This window comes from Marmota flaviventris, chromosome 5 (genome assembly GCF_047511675.1).
Source record: "Marmota flaviventris isolate mMarFla1 chromosome 5, mMarFla1.hap1, whole genome shotgun sequence".
Lineage (NCBI taxonomy): Eukaryota > Metazoa > Chordata > Mammalia > Rodentia > Sciuridae > Marmota > Marmota flaviventris.
The window spans coordinates 61,938,034-61,965,026 of NC_092502.1; the positions used below are offsets into that span (position 1 = coordinate 61,938,034).

The window sequence follows — 26,993 nt, forward strand, 5'->3', positions numbered from 1 at the left end:
GCAAATCATACAGGGAAAGCTGTGCTAGGGTCCTCAGTCCCTGCTGTGAGCTCTGGATGAAGAGCTGGGCTTTGCTGGACTTTGGCAAGTTACCACTCCTTCTGGCCTCGGTTTCCTCATCTGTAAGATGAGGCTGGCTGCCTCTTAGGATTGCTGGGAGGATCACATAAGACAGCAGGTACAGAGATGTCCTAAAGAAGAACCCAGCAAGAGGTGATTTGCCCGGACTCCCCTCTGCTGGTTTTAGGCAGGCCAGGTGGGAGCCACACGCCCACGTCTCCTTCCTGCTCCTTTGTGACCACTGCACCTGGAAGGAGAAGCAGGTGAGGAGGACATGCAAAGCTGTCAAATGCCATGTGGCATGGTGGCGAGGCTCCCAGGCCCAGGACTGAAACTTGACTCTGTGTCTACTAGCTGTGACCAGAAGCAAAGGAGGTAAGTGCTCATCTTCCCCAACTGTGAAATGGGGCCGGCAGGGCCTACCTCAGTGGGGACCAAAGATGAGGAAGGGAAAATACTGCATGGTTAGCTCTTATGAAACAGCTGCTCACTCCCCTGATTTGATCTCCACACACTGTATATGCATATCGAATTAATGCACTGTACCCCATGCATATTTGTGAAATTAAAATAATAATGATTATAAAAGGAGGCATTAGCTAAATACGCAGTGTGCAGCTGAATTTCTCTATACCTGGGACATTGCTTCTTTTCTAAACCTTTCTATTGCAACAAGCTGAGAGGTAGAAATTCCTCCCACCACTGCCCCCCATTCTATTTAACTCCTTAATTCCTCAGTATTCACTTCTCCCCCACAGTGTAGCAGCCATGTGGTTTGGATGGGTTTGATCTCACTTTGGCTCAAGGAGTGGTTGCTGATGAATATAAACCAATCCATACAAACCCATCCTCCTGATAATAACAATGAGTTCAAAGAAGAGCACACACCCAGGCCTAAACCAATCAGTTCACAGCATTCTCCTAGCCATGGTGATTGGTTCATAGTGAGCCTGTGGCCCAACTGAGTCTTATCAGAATGATGCTCCAATTTAATTTTTAAGGCTAAGGGGAGAAAACCTCTGTTTTATCCCAGAGGGTAAGGTATGCAGATATGAGTCTTGGAACAATAATAGCACTTTCTACTTCCAGGGAAACCAGCCTAAAAATGAAGCTAAAACACAGTAAAGAGCAGAGGCAAGAGCATTAAAGGAAAATGGAGCTACTACCTTGATCAATCCCTACCTAAAGCCCATATTACTTCTGAGTTTATACAAGCTGTTGCATTCTCTTTATTGGTAAAGTCAGTTTGAGGTGAGTTGTTTTTCTTTTTGTTTCTGCAACCAGAAGCATTCATCACTGATGTATCCCCTAGATGCTCCAAGTCCTTACCCACTTCCTTGCGCATCTTATACTCGTTGATGTTGGCATTCACATCCTGGAGGGCAGAGGCAGCCCTCTGTAGGACCAGGTAGGCACTGGCATCAGGGAGTGTATTCTCCAGGATTTTCTGTAGCAGCAATGGGTACCTGGTAATCCTCTGCAGAGGAATTACCAGTAAGAAACTGAGGCCTGAAGGTCCAGCTTGCGGCCTGAGGGAGAAGACTGGTATTAGGTAGGGAAAGCCCACCCTTTAGGGGGCTGAGGGGCCCAGCTGTAGGCCCAGCTCTGCCATTTAACTTGCTCTGTGATCTTGGGCGAGTTACTCTCCCCCACGGTCTTCAGTGTCCTCATGTGTGATTTGTGAGGTTTACGTGGGCAGTGACAGTCCCTTGCTTGCTCATCTGTACCGAATCCAATTGTCCATCCTCTGCCCTCAGTTTCCTCAGCCTCTCAGCAGCAGACGCGGCTGACATTCCCTTATCCTTGATATACATTCTTCTTTCAGCCTCAAAGACATTCTCAGTCTTGCTTCTCCTCATTCCACAGGCCACTTGGCCCCCTCTGCTGGCCTCTCTCTACTGTTGGAGTGTCCCGGGCCTCCTCACCTCTCTTAGTGACCTCCTCTGTTCCTATGGCCTTAAATATACCCCAAACCCATATCTCTGCCCTGTCCATGTGGCCAATTGCCTACTTGCCCTCTCTACTTGCACATGGCCCAAGCACAACTCTTTGTTGGGTACCTACATGATATTTCACTAAACAAAATGGTCTACTGCTTCTAAAAAATGGTTTTGAAATCACAGGAACTTAATTTTTAATGTGCATTTAAGTATTCAGGAGCAAAAAGTCATAATATCTATAATAGACTTTAAATAATTTAGCATAAAAATAGATGGTAGGGTGGCACACCTGCAATCCCAGCAGCTCGGGAGGCTGACACAGGAGGATCACAAGTACAAAGCCAGCTTCAGAAATGGCGAGTTGCTAAGCAACTCAGTGTGAGACCCTGTCTCTACATAAAATACAAAATAGGGCTGGAAATGGGGCTCAGTGGTTGAGTGCCCCTGAGTTCAATCCCTGGTTACCCCACACACACAAAAAAAAAATGGGCTGGGATTATGGCTCACTGTAGAGCACTTGTCTCATGTGTGTGGGGCACTGGGTTCAATCCTTAGCACCATATAAATAAATAAAATAAAGGTATCATATATATCTACAACTTAAAATTAAGAAAAACAGATGAAGCAAGAAGCACAATGTTAGATTTTGCTCTGTTTAGGTGGTGGGCATGTGAATACCCATTACCTTGTCCTATTTTTCTATAGGTATCAATTTTTTTCTTTTTTAAAAAAATAAAACAAGGGGCTGGGGCTGTAGCTCAGTGGTAGAGTGCTTACCTAGCACGTGTGAGGCACTGGGTTCAATCCTCAGCACCACATAAATATAAAGAAAGAAAGGTATGTGTCTCTCTCTCTCTCTCTCTCTCTCTCTCTATATATATATATATATATATATACACACATACATATATATATTTAGTTGTAGATATATACCTATATATAAAGATTTTATATATATATATATATATATATATATATATATATATACACACACACACACATGTATTAAAAAAAAACAAAACGAGGGGCTGAGGTTGTGGCTCAGTGGTAGAATGCCTGTCTAGCATGTTTGAGGCACTGAGTTCAAGTCTCAGCACAAAATGTAAATAAATAAAATAAAGGTCCATCAACAACTTAAAAAATTAGAAAAAAAAACGAACACCTCATGGTGGCAAGGTCCATGCCAGATACACTGCTAATGGCTGGATGGCATCTAGAATTTCATCAGGAGTCCAGGGCAGCTGGGGAGGGGCTCCAAAAGGCTTTCCTTGATCACAGCCAGTGGCCCGCTGGCCTGGCTTCCAAGAAACCCCCAGAGATCCAAACCTCAGATGTCCAGTGTGTCTCCTCCAAAAAGACTCACGAGTACTCCTCAGGTCCATCCTCTGGCCCCTCTTTATTTTATTTTTTTTTTTTTAAGAGAGAGAGAGAGAGAATTTTTTTTTTTTTTTGTAGATGGACATAACACAATACCTTTTTTTTTTTTTTTATGTGGTGTTGAGAATTGAACCCGGGTCCCGCCCGTGCTAGGGGAGTGCTCTACCACTAAGCCACAATCCCAGCCCCTGAACCCTCTTTGACGGAGCCCTCACCTCTTGTTTTTCTTAAGTAAAAGTCTCCAGACCAAATGTCCAGGAAAGAGCATCCATGAGGCTAAGAATAGACAGAGCAGGTGGGAGCCCCTTTGGGGACTGCGGGGGTGGGGAGGCAGGGTGGGATCACCCATCGGGACATGCCTACACTGTCCATCTGGTCTCACCAAGGGTGTCCTGGAGCTTGGCTAACTGTGGGCAGTGGAGGTGGAAACAGTTGGCAGATATTTGCAAAGCTCCATCCTCTGGGCTTGCTTTCCACGGGAAAGAGCCAATTGCCTCCTGGGGACAACTGTCACCTTACAAATCAGTGAGGGCTCCTTAAGAGATGATTCCATCCCTTTCCTTCATGATCATCATGGCGTTGCTACAGAATGCTGGCAGCCACTCACATTTACAGGCTCTCTAAGGTAGCCTGGAGAGAATTTGTTTTATTATGCTTTGTTTTAATTTGGCTCCATGGGGATTGAAACCAGGGCCTCACATGTGCTAGGTAAGCACTGTACCACTGAACTACACCCCCAGCCCTTTTTAAAATTTTATTTTGAGACGGGTCTCTAAGTTGCCTAGGCTGGCCTCAAAGTTGCAATCCTCTTGCCTCAGCCTCCCCCTCATCCCCAATGGCTGGGATTACAAGCATGCATCCCTAAGCCTAGTGAAGAAACTTCTATGTGGCCTTTCAGATAGGGGGGAAAAAATCCTGAAAACTGATATGCAGAGCTGGGTGAATGTGATGAAAGAGGGCTTTTTATAGTCTCTCGTGGGTCATCCCTTGGGCAATTTGTGAAATGTACAAACCCTTTGCTCCATCAACCCCAGCCTAGAAATCCACCCCACAGAAATACTGGTTCAAGCAAACCAGGATAAAAGTAGAAGTTACTCAGCAACTCTAGGATTGCCAACAACTGGAAACAACCCAAAATCCACCAACAGGAGAACGATGGAGTAAACCAGAATCTAGTCACTGTCCTGGGAGGAACTCTATGCAGGGATTAAAAAGAACATGGGAGAACTACCCATACTATTATAAAAAGATATTCCTGGCTATGATTAAATGAAAAAGAAAGTTTAGAACAGCCTGTGTCGTAGGGGTACCTTAAAAATTCTGCCTGCCAATCTATCCATCTATTTGCAAATATACAGAAGAAAATTTGAATGGGCAACGTTCACTGCTGAAGGAAGAATGAGAAAATGGGAGACAAGGGAGAAGGGGCTTACAGTTTTTACTTTACACATCTGTGTATGGTCTCGTTTTTTCAATGAGTATTTCTGACCTTTATATTTGAAACAAACACAAGTTAACTGGTAAAGGAAAAAAAAAAAAAAAGCAGGTTTTTGGCTTACTCCAGACTGCTACCTCAGCCGCCATTCTGGAACTTGGGTGCTAGTGCTACACTAACCAATCCATCTCTGCAAGGAGACTCCAGGGTGGTCCTACTTAACAGGGAGCTTCCGCCGGCCACAGGGATGAATCTTTGGTCCCTTTGGTTTCTCAGGGGGAAATGCTGCCTTAAAAGACAGGACAGGGCTGGGGAGTGTAACCCCTGGGTCCCCGTCCCCACCCCCCAGCACCATGGGGTGGGGGGAGGATCAACAGAACACCCTGCTTTCTTACTCACCCAAATAAAGGGTAGAGGACAGCATGCATTTTGGAATCAAAAAGATTCAAAATTAGAAAAGATTCCTAATTAGAGGTACCATTTCTCCTGACAGACTGAGAAAGGACCGTTTTTGGCAGGTGAGGTGATTCTAGTTGGCCAAGCTCAGGGAAATATCCTGTGGTCATAAGCACAAGAAAGCCAAGACCATTGTTGGAAGAGGGAGGAGACCCAGAGCCAGGAAGAACTTCATTACTGACGCAGCCAGACGTTCCTACTGAGGGCAGTTTGTACTCTTACAGGCCGGGGGAGACCACCACTTACTGGGCAGGGTCCAGGTACCCTGGATGTCTTGCGTGCACAGTCCTGCACTGCTAAGAATAGCTCCATGATTCACATGTCCCTCTGAACATCCAGAGCCTGAACACAGGCCTTGAAACATGCTGTGATTTCAAACACCAAAATATGCTTGTGACACCTGGACTCTATCCAGTCACATAGCACAACTCTGGAAATTACCAGTCACTTCCTTTTATATGTAAGACTCCGGTCACGTGCAAGAATATCCCCCTGGCTCATTTTCTCCGCCTCCCCAGGGGGTCCTATTTTCTGTGCTTCCATCATGTTTTTTTTTTTCTTTCTCTTATCAAATGCAAGGAAGTCACAGTTGTTTGCCCAGCTAGTTGCTGCCGCTGGGCACGTACCCTCTCTGCTCCTTCATTTTCCTGGGCCCCTTGAACACAACTGCTTCAGACTTCTCTTTCCTTAAATCCAACCTTATTTATTTGAAGCAGACGCAGCATCTGATGGCTTCATTATATCTTTAAGTGTTGCCGTGCCTGAAGATTTACACACTAAAATAGGTATTATTTTATTAGGAATTATTTTCCTTGTATTTCTTCTCTGTATTATAGTTAAGTCATTATATTGTGCTTTTTTTTTCATTTATGTATATAGGTAGGATTTTTCTTAATAAATGTATTTAATATTTCTTAAGAAAAAGGGGGCACTGGGACTGACAGAGTTAAGAACCACAGGGCAGTCTCAGAGAAAATACAACCCCCGCCTCACTAACATAACCAGAATAGCTAGTATTTATCGAGTGTCACTTGTGCGTCTGCGTCTGTGCTCCAGGAGGTACTGTTATTACTCCCACCTTCCCCATAAGGACACTAGGTTCTGACATATGAAATAGCTCTTCCGTGATAAGGGGGCCACCAGATCCACCACCAGGCAGCCTAGTTCCAGGGCCTATGAGAAAAGCTGAGAGGGCAGAGGGTGAGACAAATAGCAGCCTTGGTGCCAACCGAGGGCTCCCCTACACGGCTTCTAGCATGTCTGAACTAGATGCCAACACATAACTCCTGGGAGGTGTTACATCCAAGTTTCTGGATTCCTGTGAAAAATCAGAGGCTCAGGCCCCAAGGGACTCACATTCCCACCTAACTATAGAGGCAGATGATTTAAAAAATTGGCTGCAACAGTTTCCCTCCCTGTTTTCCAAATTCTTTGAACTTGAATTTGAAGCCATTCTCACCAAGAAGGGGAAGGTGTTCCCTATCCTTTGAGTCTGGACTGGCCTTAGGACTTGATCTGAGTGACAAGACTCCACAGGCCTTGCCTGCCCCCCTAATCCGGAGAGCCTTGTAACCATCCCCTGAACAAGGCAGCCTGCAAGAAGAGAGCCCACGGGATGAGGGTAAGTCAGTTCCAATGTCCCAGATACAAGACAGAGCCCATCCAAGATCAGCAAGCTGACCCCAAGTAATTATAGTTTCACGGGGCTGCTCAGCCAGGACCAGAAGAACCATTGGCTCAGCCCAGTTATGTTGCTAATATACCTAATATTTAGTGTGAACTAAATAAACATCTGTTCTCAGCCACTGTGTTTGGGGTGGTTCATTATTCAGCAGAAGCTACCTGACAGCAGCAGTGCCCCAAGGCTGTGTGACAGCCAGCTCACACAAGGTGTGCCGTTCCCCCGGCACCAGCCTCCACGGCTTTCCTGTCCCACAGCTGGAGCCTCACCTCCCTGACTTCTGAACCCTGCCTAACTCCTACAGAAATGTATTTAGTGATCCTTGCAAAAGTCTGCATCTGTACGACCCACGAGGGGAAAATGAGTGTGGTTTTTTGGAGGCAGGGAGGAGCTGGGATCTGGGTACTTGAGAAGGAGAATTTGGTGGAAAGAGGGAGACTGAGAAGAGGGAGCAAAGACAGAGGAGGAGAGGAGGTGGCTGGAGGTTCCCCCTGTGATAATCATATCTGGAAAGACCTGAATCTACACTCTCTTTCTCTTGGATGTAAAAGGGATGTATGAGTAAAATGAATTAATAATAATAACTCTATCCTTCCTATAGTACTCTGGTTTTCAGAAAATGACCTTCATCTGCCTCCATCTGGTGAGTTGTCCTGGGTGAGATATTACCTTTTCTGTGTTTTCTTTACTGGTCATTGAACCTAGGGCACTCTACCACTGAGCTAAATCCCAAATCCTTCTTTTTCTTTTTTTTTTTAATTAATTAATTTTTAAATTATTATTATTTATTTATTTATTGTACAAGGAATTAAACCCATCCCTAGGTTCACATTCCCAGTCCTTTTGTATTTTTTATTTTGGGACAGGGTCTCACTAAGTTGCTGAAGCTGACTTTGAACTCATGATCCTCTTGCCTCGGCTTCCCAAGCTGCTAGAATTACAGGTGTGTACCTCTCTCCTTTTTATTTATTTATTTAATTTATTTTCTTTTGAGACAGGGTTTTACTAAGTTGCCAAGGCTGGCCTTGAACTTGGCAATCCTCCTGCCTCAGCCCCCTGCGTAGCTGGGATTATAGGTATGCATGACAGCACCCAGTTATAATTCTTTTTTTATATATTTTTTTTAGTTGTTGATGAATCTTTATTTTATTTATTTATATGTAGAACTGAGAATTGAACCCAATGCCTCACACATGCTAGGCAAGTGCTTGCTATACCACTGAGCCACAACCCAGCCCTCTTTTTTTAATATAGAAAAGAAGCAGAAAATTTTTGCAGGAAAGGACAAATAGACTCTTAAGTAAACAAAAAAGATGACAAACCTATAGATGCAAAATAAAACCACACTGAGACACCACAACAGGCACTCTGACCTGTTGCTAAGGGGTATGTAAATTGGCATTGCCTTTACAGAGAGAAATTTAAAGTGTATCAAAATTATCCATACATATTTCCTTTGAACTAGCAGTTACATTTCTGGAAACATACCTTACAAATATACTTACACCAAGTAAAATGACTTAGGTTTGGGGAATAAACATTGTAGCTCTCTCTGCAATATCAAAAGAATGGAAACAAACCAAGTGTCTATCCAGAGACCAGTTAAATACTGTAGCCCAGATACCTCGCGGAAGGGTGTCTGAAGGTCAAAGGGCCATGATGTTAAGGATTGAAATAGAAAGACCTCCAAGGGAGATATATGCATAATCGAGATTTTTTTAAAATGGCACAAACTGGGCTGGGGGAGTTGATCAGTGGGCAAATAACCTGCCTAGTGCCTGCCTGGTTCAATCCCCAGTATCCCAAAAAAATTTTTAAAAAGATAAAACTTTCATTTAAAAATCAGGAAAATAAGTGTATATATTTGCAATTGCTTGTATGTACAAAAAGGAACTACACAAAGAGACATGAAATATTTAAAAGTGGTTACCTTAACTTTGGGGACAGGAACCGGGTAGATGAAGGGTCGGGGTTGGGAAGATTCTTTTGCTATATTAATATTTATGTTTTACAGTTTTTGACTCATATAACTAAGTTATTCATTCAAAATTTAAATTAAAAAATACTTTCCCTGCATTTCTTTATCTGGAGTGTGTAAATATGGATGCCAGCTCTGGGCCATGAGGCAACTGGGAACAGTTCTGACACATTTTTATGTGGGCTTCAGCCATCTATAAAAAGGGGGCCCAAAGTGATACACACCTGCTTCCCAACCCCACTGTTGACAACCCTTGGTTCCTGGTTCCCACCATGTCACTGCCCCTCTCTGAAGTAGCATGAGTGTTATTCACTAAGTGTTTCTGCTTTTTTGCCTCTGGATACGTGGCAGGATGGGGCTCCCCACCTCCTAGCAGGTGGATACAGCAGTGATTAGTCCTAGCAAATGAGCTGTGGACGCAATGGGTGTTATTTCTGTACCAGAGCATTTAATACCAGTGACTGACTTCTAGAGCTCCTTCTTCCCTTGCCATAACTTCTGCCAATACCCCAGAGGGTGGCTGCTATGAGCATGCCTCCTGGAGTGAGGGTGATAAAGGAAAGAGCCTGAGATGGAGCATAAAAAAGACATCAACCTTTGCCATTGAATCCACTGCAATTTGGGAGCCATTTATTTCAGCAGCATGGCCTGGCCTGTGCTGACTATAAAGGTACTGATATTAACACACTCCTGAAGCAGCATGAGCAACCCCAAGTAGGACTAAGATGGGAACTGTCCCGCTGAGCTCAAGGTCAGTGGGGCAAGAGCAAGGGTTCAATGCTACTCACACCACTGCCTCAATGGTGCTCTGGATCTTCTGCTGCAGCTCCGGCTCCTTCCGGTACGTCTCCAACAGCAGCAAGGCCTGGTCATAGCTGGCACAATAGACCTTATAGACTCGCTCAAACTCCTCTTGGAATTCCAAAAATAATTTACCTAACAATGAACAAGCAACAAGGGATTATCAAGGGCATGTCCTCTTGCTTAGAGGAAGGAGGCAGAAGGTGAGCTACCCGGTTCTGCGGTGAGACTGCCAGGCTTCACCAACATGTTGCTGTGGGCAAGTGACCTCCTATTTCTATCTTTTTATCTGTTCCGTAATGTTGCTAAAGGACTGAGTGACACAATGGTGAAGTGCCCAAGCTGTAACCTCCTAGTACAGTTTGAGTATCCTTCATCTAAGATGCTTGGGACCAGAATCATGGGATCATAATGTATTTGCACATACATTATGAGATATCTAAGGGGTGGGACCCAAGACTAAACACAAAATTCATTTATGTATCATATAGACCTTGTACACACAGGCTAAAGGTAGTTTTATGCCATATTTTTAGTGTGCCTGTGTTTTGACCATGACTCATCATAGAAGGTCAGGTGTGGAATTTTCCACTTGTGGCATCATGTCAGCATTCAAAAACTTTTATATTTTGAAGAGTTTCAGGTTTTGGATTTTAAGATTAAGATCATTGTAATATCATGTGTAGCTAATAAAAAAAAAGATTAGGTATCATCAACCTATACAGAATAAACAGTAGCTACAATTGCTGCAATAATAGCAAAGATGCCCACATTTAGAACTGCCTTATGGCTTACAAAACACACTAGTGACCATCAGCTCATTTTATCTTTGTGATTAATTCTGTGCAGCACATACAGTCAGGAACCCCCAAATGTACCAAGGAACACATGGTGCAGTACAGGCAGCATAGAACAGGTAGTTGCAAACAAGTGAAGGCTTTAGCATTAGAAAGAACTAAGGCCACATCATGGGGCAGACTTTCCCCAATCATGTAACCTGGGGAAAGATTTGATTCCTCTGACCCTGCGTTTTCTCATCTATAGTATGGGCATAAAATTAGTACTCACTTCCAATAGTGTGTGTGTGTGTGTGTGTGTGTGTGTGTGTGTGTGTGTGACAGAGAGAGAGAGAGAGAGAGAGAGAGAGAGAGAGAGAGAAATAATACATGTAAAGCACCTGAAATAAATTTCACTCACCAAATATTGACCAACTGCTTATTTATTGACTATGTGCCAGGCACTCTGCTAAGCTCTGTGAACAAAACAAAGCCCCTGCCTCAGGGGTTTATAGCTTACTGGGGAAGACAGGCAATAAATACGGCAGTCCCTCCATATCCATAGGTTTTGTACGCATGGACTCAAACAACCGAAGATCAAAAATATTCAAAAAGAAAAATGTGTCTGTACTGAACACACCCAGGCTTTTCTTCTTGTCATTCCCCGCAAGCAATGAAGTACAACAGCTATCTATGATTGTGGTACCTGACAGGGTCCTGAAACCTGCCGCCTGCAGATACCAAGGGATGACTGTATACTACATACACCAGGTAGTGATGAGTGTCACAAATTAAAACAAAGTAAAATAAAGAGAGAGTGGCGGGGAATCTATTTGGGGAAAGACTCCATGAAGATACAAGCGAGCATCTATTAGAGACTGGAAGCAACCAGCCCTGGGAACTCAGGGCAAGCGCAGTTCTCTGGTGTAGGATGAACAAAGACAGAGCCCAAAGGCAAGGGAGTCTCTACATGAGGGGGCTCAGCTGGAGCAGAGCGAACAAGGACATAAGGAGGAAATGAACACGAGACTGAAGCCCCATCATGGAGGGCCCCGATGGAGTGAGGCACAGTAAGTTATGCTAATCTTACTTGCCATCTTAAGGTGTCCAGATTGCATTCTACAAGGGTGGCAGGAAGCAAATGGAGGGTTTTGAGCAGGGGTGATGTGATCTGATTTCGGCTCAATTTCGGGAACATGTACACTAAAGCTGCAAAGCATAGGGAAGATTAGCACAGCCCCTGTAGAAGAGTGAAGTGCAATTCATGAGGTGTTTCATGTTTTAAAATAAAAAAAACTAATGACATTGGTGGCTTATAGTGGGCGGAAGGAACAAGGCATGAAGAATGAGGGAATGGGGGTGGCCCAGTAGGGAGGAGAGAGGGGGAGCCATGCTTCATTAAAATGACTTTTGTGTATAACTCTGACTCTTGGGACTGTGGTTATTTTTTCTGTAAGCCTAAAAGTGCTCTAAAAGGTCGGGGGGTCTGAAGGTGTAGTTCAGTAGTAGAGCACCCTTGGGTTCAAATTCCAGTACCAAAAACAAAACAAAACAAACCTGAAGAGCATTTGGTGGCCCAGCAGTGAGAAAGTGGTAAGAATGAAGACAAATGTGTTAACCACAACAGGGAGGTGGGAACCAGGGCCACAGGCAGGACAGGTGACCTTTCTGCCTGCCAAAGTCATAGACTGGGTCTCTATCCAAGTCTCCTTTGGGACCATCAGATGGTTCTCAGTAAATTTCCACACATGACATCACCACCCCAGGACCTTCACTAGTGCAATCCAGCAAATCCTCAGGGATAACTCCTGGGAGAAGGCCTAGGGTCAGGAAGAAGATGACCAGGAAAGGAGACCCCCAAAGCTTGTATCTGGGGAGAATCTGTGGGGTAGAAGGAGGTCAGCCAGCTGCAGAGCAACTCCACTGAGAGCCAGTGTGGACCTGGCCACGAAACCTAGAGCAATTTCTCCATTCTCTCAACATAGGGATGTTCTCAGGAATGTGAACATGTTAAAGACACTGTCACACCATTGTGGACAGGGACAGGGGAGTTTCAGTAACTGAAGAGCAAAGGAAGGGAAATTCCCAGAGAGTGGAGAGAAAAGCAGGATGTCCAGGACACCAAAGTAAAGGCTTTTCCCTCCCCTTCTTGTCCTGACTCATTTAGGAGAAAAAGAAGTCTGTTAAAAGACTGTTGTGGGGCTGAAGATGTAGCTTAGTGGTAGAGTTCCTGCCTAGCATGTGTGAGGCCCTGGGTTCCATCCCCATTACCAAAAAAGTCTTGCCTGAGGTCCAAAAATCTTTAAAAATGCTGTTGCTACCCCATAGGAAAAGGGCTTTCCTTGCATAGCACGGCCTGGGAAGAGAAGTTTAGCAAGCAGGAGCCAGAGTAGCCTGATCTGGCACATGGCTGCACCTTTAAGAGGTGATTAGGTCACGGGGACCAGATATGATTTGAGGGCCCTACTGCCTCTGACATGTTGTGTTTCAGGGATCCCCAAACCAGACTCCCAATGAGACGCACTTCCATAGAATTCTAAAGCCCGTTCCCCGTATTCTGCAATGACCACGTGCTAAGGACAATTCCACAGGAAGTGAAGGCCAATAACTCCCTAGGTTTTCTACTTACCAATTAGGTACACTTGCTCCTCTTCCTTGGAGGCCGTCTCCTGCAGACCATGAAGAAATCTGCTGCTCACCTGGATGATTTCATCCATGTTTGAGAACAGGACATCCAGATCTCCCTGTGGCAGCTGAAAAAACAAAAACAAAGAAGCCCGAGGAGGTCGCTGGGAGTCTGGTAGAGAGACTACCTGTGACTTTGCAGAGTAGCCCCAACCTCTCACACCATCAGTGTCCCACCACCCTCAGGAAGACTGCCTGACCCAGTGGAATGTTTGCAAGGATTTGAAATTTACAAATTATGTTTTTTCACTACTCTGCAAGGAGAAACGAAGACATGGAGTACTCAGCATGCAAAAGAGGCTGAACGAGGGCTTCATTCCTAGGTCTGCTGCCAACTGTTACTTTTTTTCTCCCTGTTTCTCCATCTGTCATCTGACAATGGGAAGTTAGATTTCTTGCCAGCTCTGACATACTTGGCATCTACCATCATTACCTGGAGATGTACTCCAAACTCCAGTCCCTATTAACCAGACTACACTACTGTTAAAAAGGGTGCAGGACATCTATATGTACACACCAGTCCCTCTACCAGACTTCCAGCACCAAAATGTGAGCTGGATGCACGTCAAGAGGGAACTGTGGTACAACGTCTATAGTATGCTCTTATTTTTGCTAAAATGAAAAACAACATATATGTTTGTTTTAGTGCCTATTATTCTGAAGGGTAAAATAATAGAGGTCTTTTATCTTCTACATTATCTATTTTGTTATTCATAATCATTCAAGAATCACTAATCAAGCCAAGTATGGTGGTGCACACCTGTAATCCCTGTGACTTGAGGCTGAGGCAGGAGAACTACAAGTTCGAGGCCAGCCTCAGCAAGTTAGTAAAATAAAATAAAGAAAGAAATTTGTCTCAAAATTAAAAAATTAAAATAAAAAGGGCTAGGGATATAGCTCACTGGTAGAGCACCCCTAGGTTCAATCCCCAGTACTCAAAAAAAAAAAAAAAAAAAATCACTAATTGAATGTCCATGATTTATGTACCCAGACTGGGATATACTGAATTAAACAAAGCCTTTGCTGTTCTGGAGCTTGCATACTGGAAATTCTATAGCAAGATCCTATATTGCTTTTAAAATTGGGGGAAAAAAAAGATGCAAAAAGCGAACACTATAATAGAAACCCACGAGAGTGCTGATTTCTCCAAGTCATCACCCTGTGAAATGAGACAATTAGAATGTAGGTCAGTTTAAGCAATTTGTTCTAAATTGAAAAAGGGCTTGTCCATTAGCTCAATTAATTCTGAGGGGCTTATTCCTCTCCCCATTAGCCCGTGAATAAATACACTGCGACTCGAAGCTATCCAAGGCCTTGCTGGAGGTTGGAGAGCCAGTAAATGGTAGTCCTAGGGCTTACAGAACACTCAGACTTAATACTCACATGCTTTCTTTCCATCAGGCCTGCCCCAGGACAGATGTGAGGTCTCAGAAGCAGACTCACAGTTACCCCTATAAGGATGGCCTATGGGTGGCCCCAACCAAGTACCTGCTGGAGGCGGCCCCTGATGTTGGAGGCACAGAGTTGAAGCATGTGCAAATAGGAGACCTCAGTGTCCAGGAGCTCCCTGACAGCCAGTCTCTGATGGAGCAACCGTCTGTCCTCAGAGCTGCGACCTTCCTCGTCTGGACTCCCTGGTCTGGAGGTGGACTCATGATCACTCATGTCCTCAGGTTCTGGGAAAAACAAAACCATCCTGATTTATTTCCAGGGAGCACTACTGGAAAATGTTGTCCCTAATTTGAAGACAACTATTCATCAAGAGATCTAAAAACATCTCGCATAACAGAGTCAAGATGAAGTGTTGATTAGCCTTTAGGGGCAGTATCTGGACTCTATAAAAAGGCAGACAACAGCTCAGATCAACTGCTGACATTTTAAATTCATTTCCCAGGACTCAGACAATGTGCTTTCCTGGCTCTTCTATTTTCACCCCAGCTTTTGACCCAGATTTCTTCATCTGGTTCAGCTCAGTGCCTCTTATCCTCTCTCTCTCCTGATGGTTCCCCCCACCTTGTTATGCCATCAGGACATACAACCTATCACCTGGACTACTTCCCCAGACTCTAGGATCATCCTTCCAAATCCACACCGCTCTCCTGCTGCCAACCATATGCATTCATTCTGAACATGTTTCCAGTTTAAACTCTCTGAAACAAAGCCGTGATCACAACGCTCCCTGTTGTAAGGCTTTTAATAGCTCCCTGCTGCTCAGTGGTCCATTCAGCCTCATTTCCCCTCCAGCAGAAACGAGTGCATTACTTTGCTCCATACTTGCCTAGTCCTGCCCTGCTTTTGTGCTTCTATACCCCTGTGTCTCTATTCTCCAACATACATTTTCTCTTGGGCCATTCCTGGTCCTTCCCCTTTTCACTCCACCCGCTGTACTTTTCTGAAACTCCCACTGCCCCTTTATCTCTAAATTTTAAAATATACAGGAAATAATGTGGACAAGATGACCTGGAAAAAAAAAACCTTCCTACTTCCAAACGCTTAGGAATGCCAGATCAGCTATAATAAACTTTAATTTAACTGCATGACAGAGCTTGCAAGAGAGTTAAGGAAATCACAAGGCTCAAAGCCCAGGGAACTGACCTGAGCAGGGAGTAGCTCAGCTGATGCAGCTGTGGTCCTCACAGGGAAGACAGCATGGTCAGTACCAGCAAACTGGGGACTTAACAAGCTCCTTCAACCATCTGGGACCCCCCAGGACTTCAGTAAAATGATAGGTCAGAAAAAAAGAAAGAAAGAAAGTCCACCCACATTTACAGAAAATGTCAAAAATACTTCTCCATCTTGGTTTGGGTCCTAGGTGAACTGGCCTTCTAGATTTCTACAATGACTTGGAGGCAAAATCAAGGAAAATAAAAGGGCTAAGGGGACAGACAACATTTTGGCCCTCTGCCTCCTAGGTCAGCTGGGACACAGGGAATGACACAATCCCTCTAAAGGACCCTGCAATTCCAGTGAGACACCCAACCTCCTGATCAGAGGGATCAAAAAGACCCAGAAAGTAGGAGTTACCAGTGCATGTTCTACAAGAAGGAGGGTCACTGAGCAGGAGAATGTCCCCCAACACTTCCAACAGAAGCTATGTGGTCCTCAAGACCTGAACCCATCCCCACAGATGGCACAATGGGTAGAGGAAAAACCAAAGAGGATAAGAAGCTCCCCTCAAGTCCCTAAGAGTAACTCATTGACCTTGAAAGGAAAAAAGTTAATTTGGGGCCAACATGAGGCTGCCTAATTGGGGTCTTAAAATACCCAGGGGGAAGGCATAACCAGAGGCAACTGTGTCATAACAGAGGTAAAGAAAAAACACAATCATGGAGCTATTTAAAAGAAAAAGACCTCCACACGTACATAATTTATGAAATTAGACATCTTCTGACTTTGGCTCCCTCTTGTATTCTGCTTCAAAGTTTACTTTTCAGCTTAAGCATCTGGCCTTTTTCACTTATGAAAGTTGGCCATTGTTTAAAGACCCTTGTTCATTTTCTTATGCACCAGTTTACCACCAGCCAGAAAACTTAGGAAACCCTACGGCTGATGCCCTAATTCCCTCCAGACTGAATGAAAAAAGTTAAGAGGGGAATTTTATGGGCTGGGGATATAGCTCAGTGGTAGAGGGCTTGTCAGGTATGTGTGAAACCCTGGGCTCAATCCCCAATACTGCCAAAAATAAAAAAGAGGTGAATTACAACAGAGACTTTATCAAAAACAGTGACTCTCTTCCTAGGCCAGCAGATGCCCCATAGGTAATATGTAAAAGTCTAGCATCTCTGCCTTCATTCTGTATCTGTCTCCTTTATTACCTTAAACTTTGTGACCTGTCCAGCTCTACAGGGAGACATGTCAACCATTTAAGGATTGTTTATCCAAAACTGCTAACCCAAGGTTTATTAGCCCTAAATTGATCTAACCTGTTTTGTCCCCCTTAAGACTAGGACAAGATTTGCAGGGACATTCCTTTTTTAAAAATATTTTCTTTAGTTGTTGATAGACTTTTATTTTATTCATTTATTTATATATGGTGCTGAAAATCGAACCCAGTGCCTCACACATGTCAGGGAAGTGCTCTACCACTAATCCACAACCCCAGCCCTTGTAGGGACATTTGACTGTCAGCTTTTACAGATTCCTGGCTCACACCCCTGGAGTTGCACCTAGAAGTCTTCAGTTGTCATCCTACACCTTCAAGGAACACTGCGAGGTACATCGCCCACAATGAGACTGTCCCCCAAGCAGGGGCCATCATCTCCTGGGAACTGTATTACCCCCCTTTCAGAATCACAGGTCTGAGAGATAAACCTCCTGAGCAGCAAGTGGAAATTGCCCCCTCAAGAGATAAGAACTTCTCCAGAGCCACCTGGCAGAACCAGAACTCAAATAATGATCAACCAGACCAGTTTGAGGAAGATTGCTTAATTAGGCACACTTCTCATCCCTTGCCCCAATTCTTCCTCCAACTAAACCTAAAGCTCATGGTAGAACTGAGCTATTTGATCTCACTTATCCTTCCCAATATGGCCACATTGATTAAATCTATTTTTCGGCTTTTCACCATTACCTTTCTGTTTGGTTTGGGGGGTAAATGGATGGATCTGGTTTGTTGGAACCCATGGAATCAGGTCTCTGACCTAGGACACTGTAAACAGCTATAGGAGAAATAACATATCTCCAGGAGGACACATCTTAACCTAAGCTACAGATAACCATGTCCTTCAGATGAGTTTGGATTCCAAAATTACAAGAAGACCATTTCTTGTAATAAGTGAGCACAAAGCAATGAGGAGCAAGATTAGACCCCAAATTATCAGGTAGAAATGATAATACAAAGGGAAATGAAAGGCATTACAAAAAATGAAAACCTATATGATTTTTTAAAGCAACTTACAGAAATTGAAAATTTAGTCTTTGAAGTTAAAAAACTGATTAAACAGATTAAGAAGACACTAAGGAAAAACAAAGACTAAAAGGGCAGATAGATCTGGAGAAATTTTCCAGATTGCTAAACAGAGAGAAAAATATGGAAAATACTAGAGAAAAATATAAGGGATATGGATGCTCAAATTAAAAAAAAATCCACATAACAAATGCAAGTCCTGGTAGGCAAGAATACTAAAAAGGGTACTAAGAGCCATGGGGCACAACTGTAATTCCAGTGACTAAGGAGGTTGAGACAAGAGGACCACAAGTCCAAGGCTAGCCTCCACTACTTAGTGAGATCATGTCTCAAAAAAAGGGAAGGGGGGTGCTGTGGATATAGCTTAGTGGTAGAGTGCCCCTGGGTTCAATCCCCAGTACATGAGAAAAAAGTAGAGTAAAGAGAGGCAATATTTGAAGAGTTAAGACTGGAAACTATCCAGAATTTATAAAAGATTTGAATACTTAGATCTAGGAAGTACAAGTTCCAAAAAGGATAAGTTTTTTTTTGTTTTGTTTTTGTTTTTTCCACATCTAAACATGTTGTGGAGAAGTTGCAGGATTCTGAAGGCCTAGAGAATCTGTTCTTGGAAAACTACTTGAGAATTTGTTCCACAAAAACAAAGAAATAAGAAAGAGGAAGATTCAGGATATGGTAACTAAACACTGGAGAGGGAAGGACCAAAGGAATCCTCAGAATAGGTGAGGAAAAATCCTAGGCTTTGGTAGTTGGCTCCAGGCAGAGGGCACAATCTGGATAGAGAACTGCAGAAGGTTCTAGAATGTCTTATAGGCTGGTTTATTGAATTGATACAGAATTTGGTGTTTAATTAGGAATAATTACATAGATAATACATAGAAAACTAAGAAACAAATCAGCTAACAAAACAAAACAATTGTTAGAACAACTTTTATGCAGAAAAGAAAGAGTCCTGTCCAGGCTGAGCACAGTGGTGCATCCCTGTAATCCCAGTTGCTCAGGAGGCTGAGGCAGTAGCACTGCAAATTTAAGGCCAGCTGGGGCAATTCTGAGCCTTTCTTAAAATAAAAAGGGTTGGAAATGTGACTCTGTGATAGCATGGCCCTGGGTTTAATCCTCAGTACAGAAAAAAGAAAAAAAGTCCTGTTCTGTCCCCTTAATGAAGAAATGCTACAACTGAGGGACCAAGAAGAATCTGAACAAACAGGTCTTGCTGGGTTTCTCTACTCAGTCTATTACTATTAGCTCATACCGTTTTTGTACAATTAGTTTTCTACATAGTGTGTGTGCTCCACAAACCTAAGCATAAAGTCAGGTAGCTCCACTGGAGCTCCAGTCTGAAGGCTCCTATGTCAGGTACAACTATGATCATATAAGTTTGCTATGTCTTTCTCCTGTTAATCTACTGCCATTGTATTTCAGAAGACTTAAATATTCAACTTTCTGAGGAAAAGTATAAAACTTCCCTGCCTGTGCTTTTTAAAGATAAGAGGTAAATTCTAAAACAATTAGCCAAAAACAATGGAAGGAGTTGTCTTTTGGTAGCTGGGACAGGAAGGAAATGAAGAAAGACAGGCTGTTTTTCATAACATACACTGCAGAATTGTCTGCTTTTCATAATAAACAGAACTATCCATCTCCTTAAAATATATGCTTCTCGTGTCTGGGGCTGGGGCTAGGGCTCAGTGTTAGAGCACTTGCCTCACCTGTGTGAGGCACTGGGTCCAATCCTCAGCACCACATAAAAATAATAAATAAATATATTTTTAAAATGAGTCTAAAATTATGCTTCTAAGAAAAAGAATTTTCTTAAACTTTTTTTTTTTTTTTAAAGAATTGCAAAATTTGGGACGGGGTTGTGGCTCAGTGGTATAGTGCTTGCCTAGCATGCGTGAGGCACTGGGTTCGATCCCCCACACCACAAAAAATAAACAAATAAAATAAAAGGAATTGTGTCCATCTACAACTAAAAAATAAAAATAAAAAGAATTGCAAAACTTGGGGCTGGGGTTGTAGCTCAGCAGTAGAGCACTCGCCTAGCACATGTGAGGCCCTGGGTTTGATCCTCAGCACCACATAAAAATAAATAAATAAAATAAAGGTACTGTGTCCAACTACAATTAAAAAATAAATATTGAAAAAAAGAATTACAAAACCTTATTTCTTTCAAATTGTCTTTGTTGCAAATTTTAAAAACTGAGAAGGCCATTTTTCCCACCTAAGGACTTCATAAATAGGGACAGTGTGGGAAGGATGTCATTTAAAAGGATCATATTGAAAATGGTAAAAGATGATATCCACAGGCATTTATCCAACTTGTCAGAAGCAGCGAGGTCCTCAGGCAGTCTGAGCACCAGGATCAGGTTACTTTACAGTCCAGGAATTACAGCTGAATTCCCACACTTAACAGGAGGGAATGTGGTTTTTATGATCCAACCAGGGAAAAAAACTGTCCCTGCATAACACTCTTGGAAGGATTTCCAAGTATTCAACCTCACATGACAATGACCATTTCTGTCCCACTGGCCTTCTGGATTCATGACTATTATTACCTCATCTTCTCATCACAAAACTTATTGGAAACTTTCTTTGAATGTGGTTTTGTTTGAACCTGGAATTTAGAACTGAGTGAAGCAGGAAGAAAGATATGCTTCAGGTACCCATTCACCCAGGCAGGTTCGGCATTGTTCTGAAGTCAACAGTTCTGGCAATGCAATACATTAGGGGTAGAGTCATGGAATCCTGAAGCATGATACTGGGATATGGCCAGTGAAATCTAAATGCACCAGATCATATGTGATTGAACTTTCAGTGAGAATTGCTAATGGATGTTCATAAACCATGATGCCATAGAAAGTTAGTAGATAAGGAATCCTGCTCTACTATGGTCCCGAGACAGCCACACCCGGGGGGAGAGCTCATTCAGCTGAGGTCGCAGTCATTCACTGTAGGTGCTTGTCTAACTCTGACCTGGAGCCAGGATGCAGGACAAGTGACAAACAAATCAGCAAGACCACGAATGGATACAAAAAGTATGAGGAGCCTTCCTAGCCCACCTGAGGGCTTCGTCATCACTTCAATCCTCAGCCCCAGGTAGCGCAACAAGCAAGAAACCATTAAAGGGGCAGGGGATGTGGCTCAAGCGGTAGTGTGCTCCCCTGGCATGCATGGGGCCAAGGTTTGATCCTCAGTACCACATACAAACAAAGATGTTGTGTCCACTGAAAACTAAAGAATAAATTAAAAATTAAAAAAAAAAAAGAAACCATTAAATTTATTTAAAAAATGGGAATTCTACAATTTTGCAGAGATTAATATTCAAAAGTAAAACTATATATAAACACCAACATTAGTAATTCAAAGGAAGATAAAAGCATAATAATAAAAAATCTTTAATAATGTAGTAACAATCAACAATAATTTTTACTCCCTAAACATACTAAACAAAACATGTATTAGATGCTTATGGAGAAAATTATAAAACTTGAGTAAAATACACTTAGGAATCAACTACAAATTGAAATATACCATGATCATAGATAGAAAGATTCTATCATAAAGATGAAAATTCCTTACAGAGTGACTAAATACAATTTAAAAAAATTTTTTTTGTAGTTGTAGATGAGCAGAATGCCTTAATTTTATTTGTTTATTTTTATGTGGTGCTAAGGATCAAACCCAGTGCCTTACATGTGCTAAGCAAGAGCTCTGCCACTGAGTTACAGCCCCCAGGCCTTCACTTCTCTCTCTCTCTCTCTCTCTCTCTCTCTCTCTCTCTCTCCATATATATATATATATATATATATATATATATATATATATATATATATTAGTGGTACTGAGGATTGAACTCAGGGGCACTCAACCATTGAGCCACATACCCAGCCCTATTTTGTATTTTATTTAGAGTCAGGGTCTCACTGAGTTGCTTAGTGCCTTACTTCTGCTGAGGCTGGCTTTGAACTAGTGATCCTCCTGCCTCAGCCTTCCAAGACACTGGGATTACAGGTGTGCCTGGCTCCCTCAATACAATTTTAATAAAACTTCAAACAGGTTTTTTTAAAAATAGAGCATAGTAAAATAATTCTCACATATATATGGAAAAATAAAGGTCTAAGAATAGCCAAGGAAATTCTGAAGAACTACACAAAGAGATTTGTCCTATCATGTATCAAGACTTACTATTTTAAAGCCATAGTAATTCAGCAGTGTGGTATTGAACAGAGGTAGGAAAAAAGATTAGTGGAACAGATTAGAAAGCCCAGAAACAGACCATAGTGAATAGGGAAACTTGATATGACAGAAGTTTCATAAATGATCAGTAAAAGGATGGTCCATGGGATAACTGGCTTCCTATATAGAAAGACAAATAAATAGAATCCTACATAGCACTCAAAATAAATTCTAGATGGCTTTAAAAAATTACATGTGAAATGCTAAAAGTTTTAAAAGAAAATGTTTGTATGCTCTCCAGATTGGGAAGGATTTCTTCAACAAAACATACAATGTACAAACCCCCAACAAAAAGATTAATAAAGGTAGATAAATCTGACTATATTCACATTGAAATGCTCTGTTTTCCAAGCAATTCCATGATCAAAAAAAAAAAAAGCCTCAGATCAGGAGAAGATACTGCTAATGAAAGTAGCCTGCAAAAATTTAATACCTAAACTATATATAGAACTGCTAAGAATCATTAAAATAAGGCAATCTGGTAGAAAAATAGACAAAAGACACTTTTGAAAATACATTATTTTAGTTCAGTCACCATCAGTTTCAACCTCCTTCTATTGGGTCTTGCTGTTATACTGAAACTGGAGAGCTAAAAACCAATTTCTCAAATTCTCTAACTGCTAAGAGTTTAAGATATATTTTCAGTCCCATCAATCAGATGGTTTTGTTTGAACTTGGAATTTAGAACTGAGTGAAGTAGGAAGAAAGATAATGCTTCAGGTACCCCATTCACCCAGGCAGGTTCTGCATTGTTCTGAAGTCAACAGTTCTGGCAATGCAATACATTAGGGGTAGAGTCGTGGAATCCTGAAGCAGCATCTGGAAGAGCAGCTTCCCTATTCTCCAATTTCCTGATTGGTGCAGAGGGCAGCAGCTCTTTGGAGGGCCATTCTTTTAGCATGGCTCTGGGACTCATCTCTGCAGTGTATTCTGTGGCCCGCTTCTCCAGACCCTTCAACAAGTACCTAATAAACCTCTTTTAAATCTCTTTTTCCTTAAAATAGAACAATGTGTGTTACCTGCAACTAAACCTTGGCTAACACAGATTACAACAGGTAATTCATAAAAGAAGAAATGTAAGTGGCTAATAACCAACAAAAAGATGATGAACTCACCAGTGACAAGGCAACTGTGAATTATTAAAACCAAAATGTTCATCAGATTGGCAAAATGTAAAAAAAAAAAGTGTCTATGAACAGGTAGATGAATGTAGACTGCTAAGAAGTCTTACATACTGATATAATCATGTTAATTATTGCATCCACTCTAAAAAGCAATTTGGCAATATCTAGAAAAGTTCAAAACACACACACGAAGAGGGCAGCTCTACTCCTAGATGCATCCTGCCTTCAAGAAATGTCTCCACATACACATGAGGAATGTGGACAAGACTGTTGACAGCAGCACTTTTGGTAATCACAGAAAATTAGAAAGAGCCTGGATGTCCAACATCAGGAGGGTAGGAAAATAACACAATCATACCACCAGTGAAATTCTGAAGAGTATAAGTTGAATAAACTATATATTCATGTTTCAACATGCATATCTCCACAAACATCATAAAGAAAGAAAGGTGTGGGGGAGAAACCAGGTGTGGTGGTACATGCCTGTAATCCCAGCTACTCAGGAAGCTGAGGCAGAAGAATTGAAAGTTCGAGGCCAGATTCTGCAACTTGGTGAGACCTATCTCAAAAAAAAAAAAAAAAAACTGAAAAAGGGCTGTGGATGTAGCTCAGTGGTGGAGCAACCCTAGGTTCAATCTCAAGTACCACAAAAAATTAAATTAAAAAATAGAGAAAAAGAGAAGAAGAAAGGAAAAAAATACAGTATGATAGCATATTCTAACTTTTAGAATATGTTTAACGATGCTGTGTATTGCTTAGGCATAGACACACATATGGAACAGATATGGAAATAATAAATTCAGAATAGCAGTAACCTATGGAAAGGGAAGCAAAGGAAAGGAACTGAAGAGTGTATCAAAGGAGCTTAATAGTATTTGAGATTTTTAAAAGTTAAGCCTTTTATTTTAAAATAATTAGAGATTCACATGCAGTAATAAAAGATATCCAGAGAAAATCCATGGACCCTTTCATAGTCCCCCCACCAGATAACAGTTACACTGGCATTGATACATCCAAGGAGTGGAACATTCCACCAGGAATCCTGCAGGTTGCCTCTTCACCCTCTTGGCTCCCTGTCATCTTTACCCTTGGCAACCACAAATCTGCTCTCCATTTATATAACCAAATCATTTCAAGAACATTATGTAGCTGGGCACTCAGCAGGCTAAGGCAGAGTTCAAAGCCAGCCTCAGCAACTTAGCGAAGCCCTAAGCAACTCACTGAGACCCTGTCTCTAAATAAAATATGAAAAGGGCTGGAGACATAGCTCAGTGGTTAAGCATCCCTGGGTTCATTCCTTAGTAACAAAAAAAAAAAGAAAGTTATATAAATAGAATCACTCAGTATGTAACCTTTTAGGAATGGCTTTATTCAATCAGCACAGTTCCTTGGAGATTCATGCAATTCTGTGTATCAATAGTTTCTTTCTTTTATTGCTGAGTATCTGAGATGTTCTGTTTGTCTAAAAAAATGTGAAGCAAATATGACAAAAATGTGAAATTAAACAAAGCTAGCAGATAAATACATGGGTATTTGTTCTATTGTTTGTTATTTTCTAGCTAAACTATTTCATAATATTTATAGTGGCGTGCATCCCATTCCACCTTAGACTCAGGATATTTATGACTAGGCTCATCTTCCTGGCTAGACACTAGGCTTCTGGAGGCAAGATAAACACCTATTCATCTTGTTTCCCCTCTGGTACTGGGGATTGAACCATGGGGTGCCATACCACTGAGGTACATATTTGGCCATTTTATTTGATTTTGAGACAGGGTCTTGCTAAGTTGCTGAGGCTGTCCTCAAGCTTTCGATTCTCCTGCTTCAGCCTCCACAGTAGCTGGGATTACAGGTGTGCTGGGTCACTGCTCCTGAATGTACCTACTCATCTTGTATCCTCCTCTGAGCCTCACAATACTGACAAGGAATATATATTTGCTAAATAGATGGCTCTTGTAGTTGTGTTAGCAGTTGTTCCAGTTTCTGTGTTTTGCCATAAGCATTAAGCAGGGAATAAATATATAAACTGAGTGTCTGGGAGGGCAAGGTTGTTCCGAGGCTAAGGGCCCACACACATCCTGGAATGGATCTGTTCTGGTGCACCACTGTGTTCCTGTCACTGAACACTGTCATGGCCTGCCTAACTGTCCCTGGCCTGCCGCATATTCACTAGCTTGTGCCTAGCTTCTTTACGAGATCCAAATAAATTTTTAGGAGAGCTATCCAGGTTCCAGGAGTCAGAGCTGTTGCCAAATAATAAATAAACAAAAAAACATAGGTGGTATTTTACAGAAAACTGCTAAAGATTGAAAATAGCACTACTCATTAGGTTAATTGCAATTTAGACCTCCAAGTAGGCCTGGCAAGACCTCTTTGAAGCAGCATTCTACTATCCTTTAGTTTATAGCCTGTGTAATAAAAGTTATAGCACAGGCTATAAACACACTTTTATAGGAAAGAAACACACTTCTATTTCTTTAAAAATATCATTATTTGGCAATAAAAAGGAATGAAGTGCTGATGCATACTACAACATGCATGAATCTTAAAAACATTACCCTAAGTGAAAGAAGGTGTCATGGAGGACCACATATTTCATGATTCCATTTGTTTGGAATGTCTGGAATAGGCAACTCTACAGAGACCAAAAAAATAAATAAATAAATAAAGGATGAATGGTTGCCTAAGGCTGAAGGGGTGGGGACTGGAGTGTGGCTAAAGGGTACAGAGTTTCTTTTAGGGATGATGAAGATGTTCTAAATTGATTGTGGTGATGGGTGCACAGGTCTGTGAATATATATTAAACAACCACTGACTTGCACACTTTAAATGGGTGAATTATATGATATGAATTATCTCAATAAAACTGTTACCAAAAAAAGAAAATTATGGCTGGGTATAGTGGTGCACATCTGTAATCCCAACTACTCGGAAGGATGAGGCAGATGGATTGCATACTTGAGGCCAGCACAAGCAACTTAGTGAGATTCTGTGTCAAAATAAAATAAGAAGGGTTAGGAGTCTGGGGATATTGTTCAGTGATAGATGCTTGCCTTGCAAGCATGAAGCCCTGGGTTCAATCCCTAGAATGGGGGTGGAGAGGGAAGGTTAGCCAATGGCTCAGTGATAGAGCACTTGCTAGCACTTACGAAGCTCTGGGTCCAATTTCCAGTACCACAAAAAATAAATGTGTGTATATGCATATAATATTATATATATTATACAATACCAAGTGCCGACAGGAATGTGGAAAAACTGAATCATACATTGCTGGTGGGAAAATAAAATGGCACAGCCACTCTGTTTCTTTAAAAACAAAACATATATCTACCATACCCCTAGGCATTTAACCCAGAGAAAGAAAACTTAGGTCCATATAAAAACCCATTTATGCTGGGTGTGGTAGCACACACGCCTATAATCCCAACGGCTCTGGATATCAAAATATCAGGAGGATCATGAGTTCAAAAGCCAGTATCAACAATTTAGGGAGGCCCTAAGCAATTCAGCAAGACCTTATCTAAAAATATATACATATATA

The 26,993-nt window shown here is 42.1% G+C and overlaps 1 protein-coding gene and 1 long non-coding RNA gene across 5 annotated transcripts in view; one reads left to right on the forward strand and one right to left on the reverse strand.

Annotated features, from left to right (window-relative positions):
* The window catches only part of Arhgef37 (Rho guanine nucleotide exchange factor 37), a 51,343-nt gene that overhangs the window by 17,570 nt on the left and 6,780 nt on the right, over positions 1 to 26,993 (reverse strand). For 3 of the 4 annotated variants that reach the window (XM_071612247.1, XM_071612249.1, XM_027949326.2), the window contains exons 2-5: positions 14,678 to 14,865; positions 13,134 to 13,257; positions 9,716 to 9,863; positions 1,390 to 1,589 (exon numbers count right to left, since the gene is read on the reverse strand). In XM_071612247.1, the coding sequence (XP_071468348.1) occupies positions 1,390 to 1,589; positions 9,716 to 9,863; positions 13,134 to 13,257; positions 14,678 to 14,854 (649 nt within the window). In that variant the 5' untranslated portion in view covers positions 14,855 to 14,865. Of the gene's footprint in view, positions 1 to 1,389; positions 1,590 to 9,715; positions 9,864 to 13,133; positions 13,258 to 14,677; positions 14,866 to 15,952; positions 16,015 to 26,993 lie in introns of those variants that run through there. The other variant, XM_071612248.1, reaches the window with a different exon arrangement.
* On the forward strand, positions 135 to 7,676 carry LOC139705766 (uncharacterized). The gene is made up of 3 exons (XR_011707580.1): positions 135 to 435; positions 1,150 to 1,311; positions 7,551 to 7,676. It is a non-coding gene; the product is annotated as an uncharacterized lncRNA (long non-coding RNA).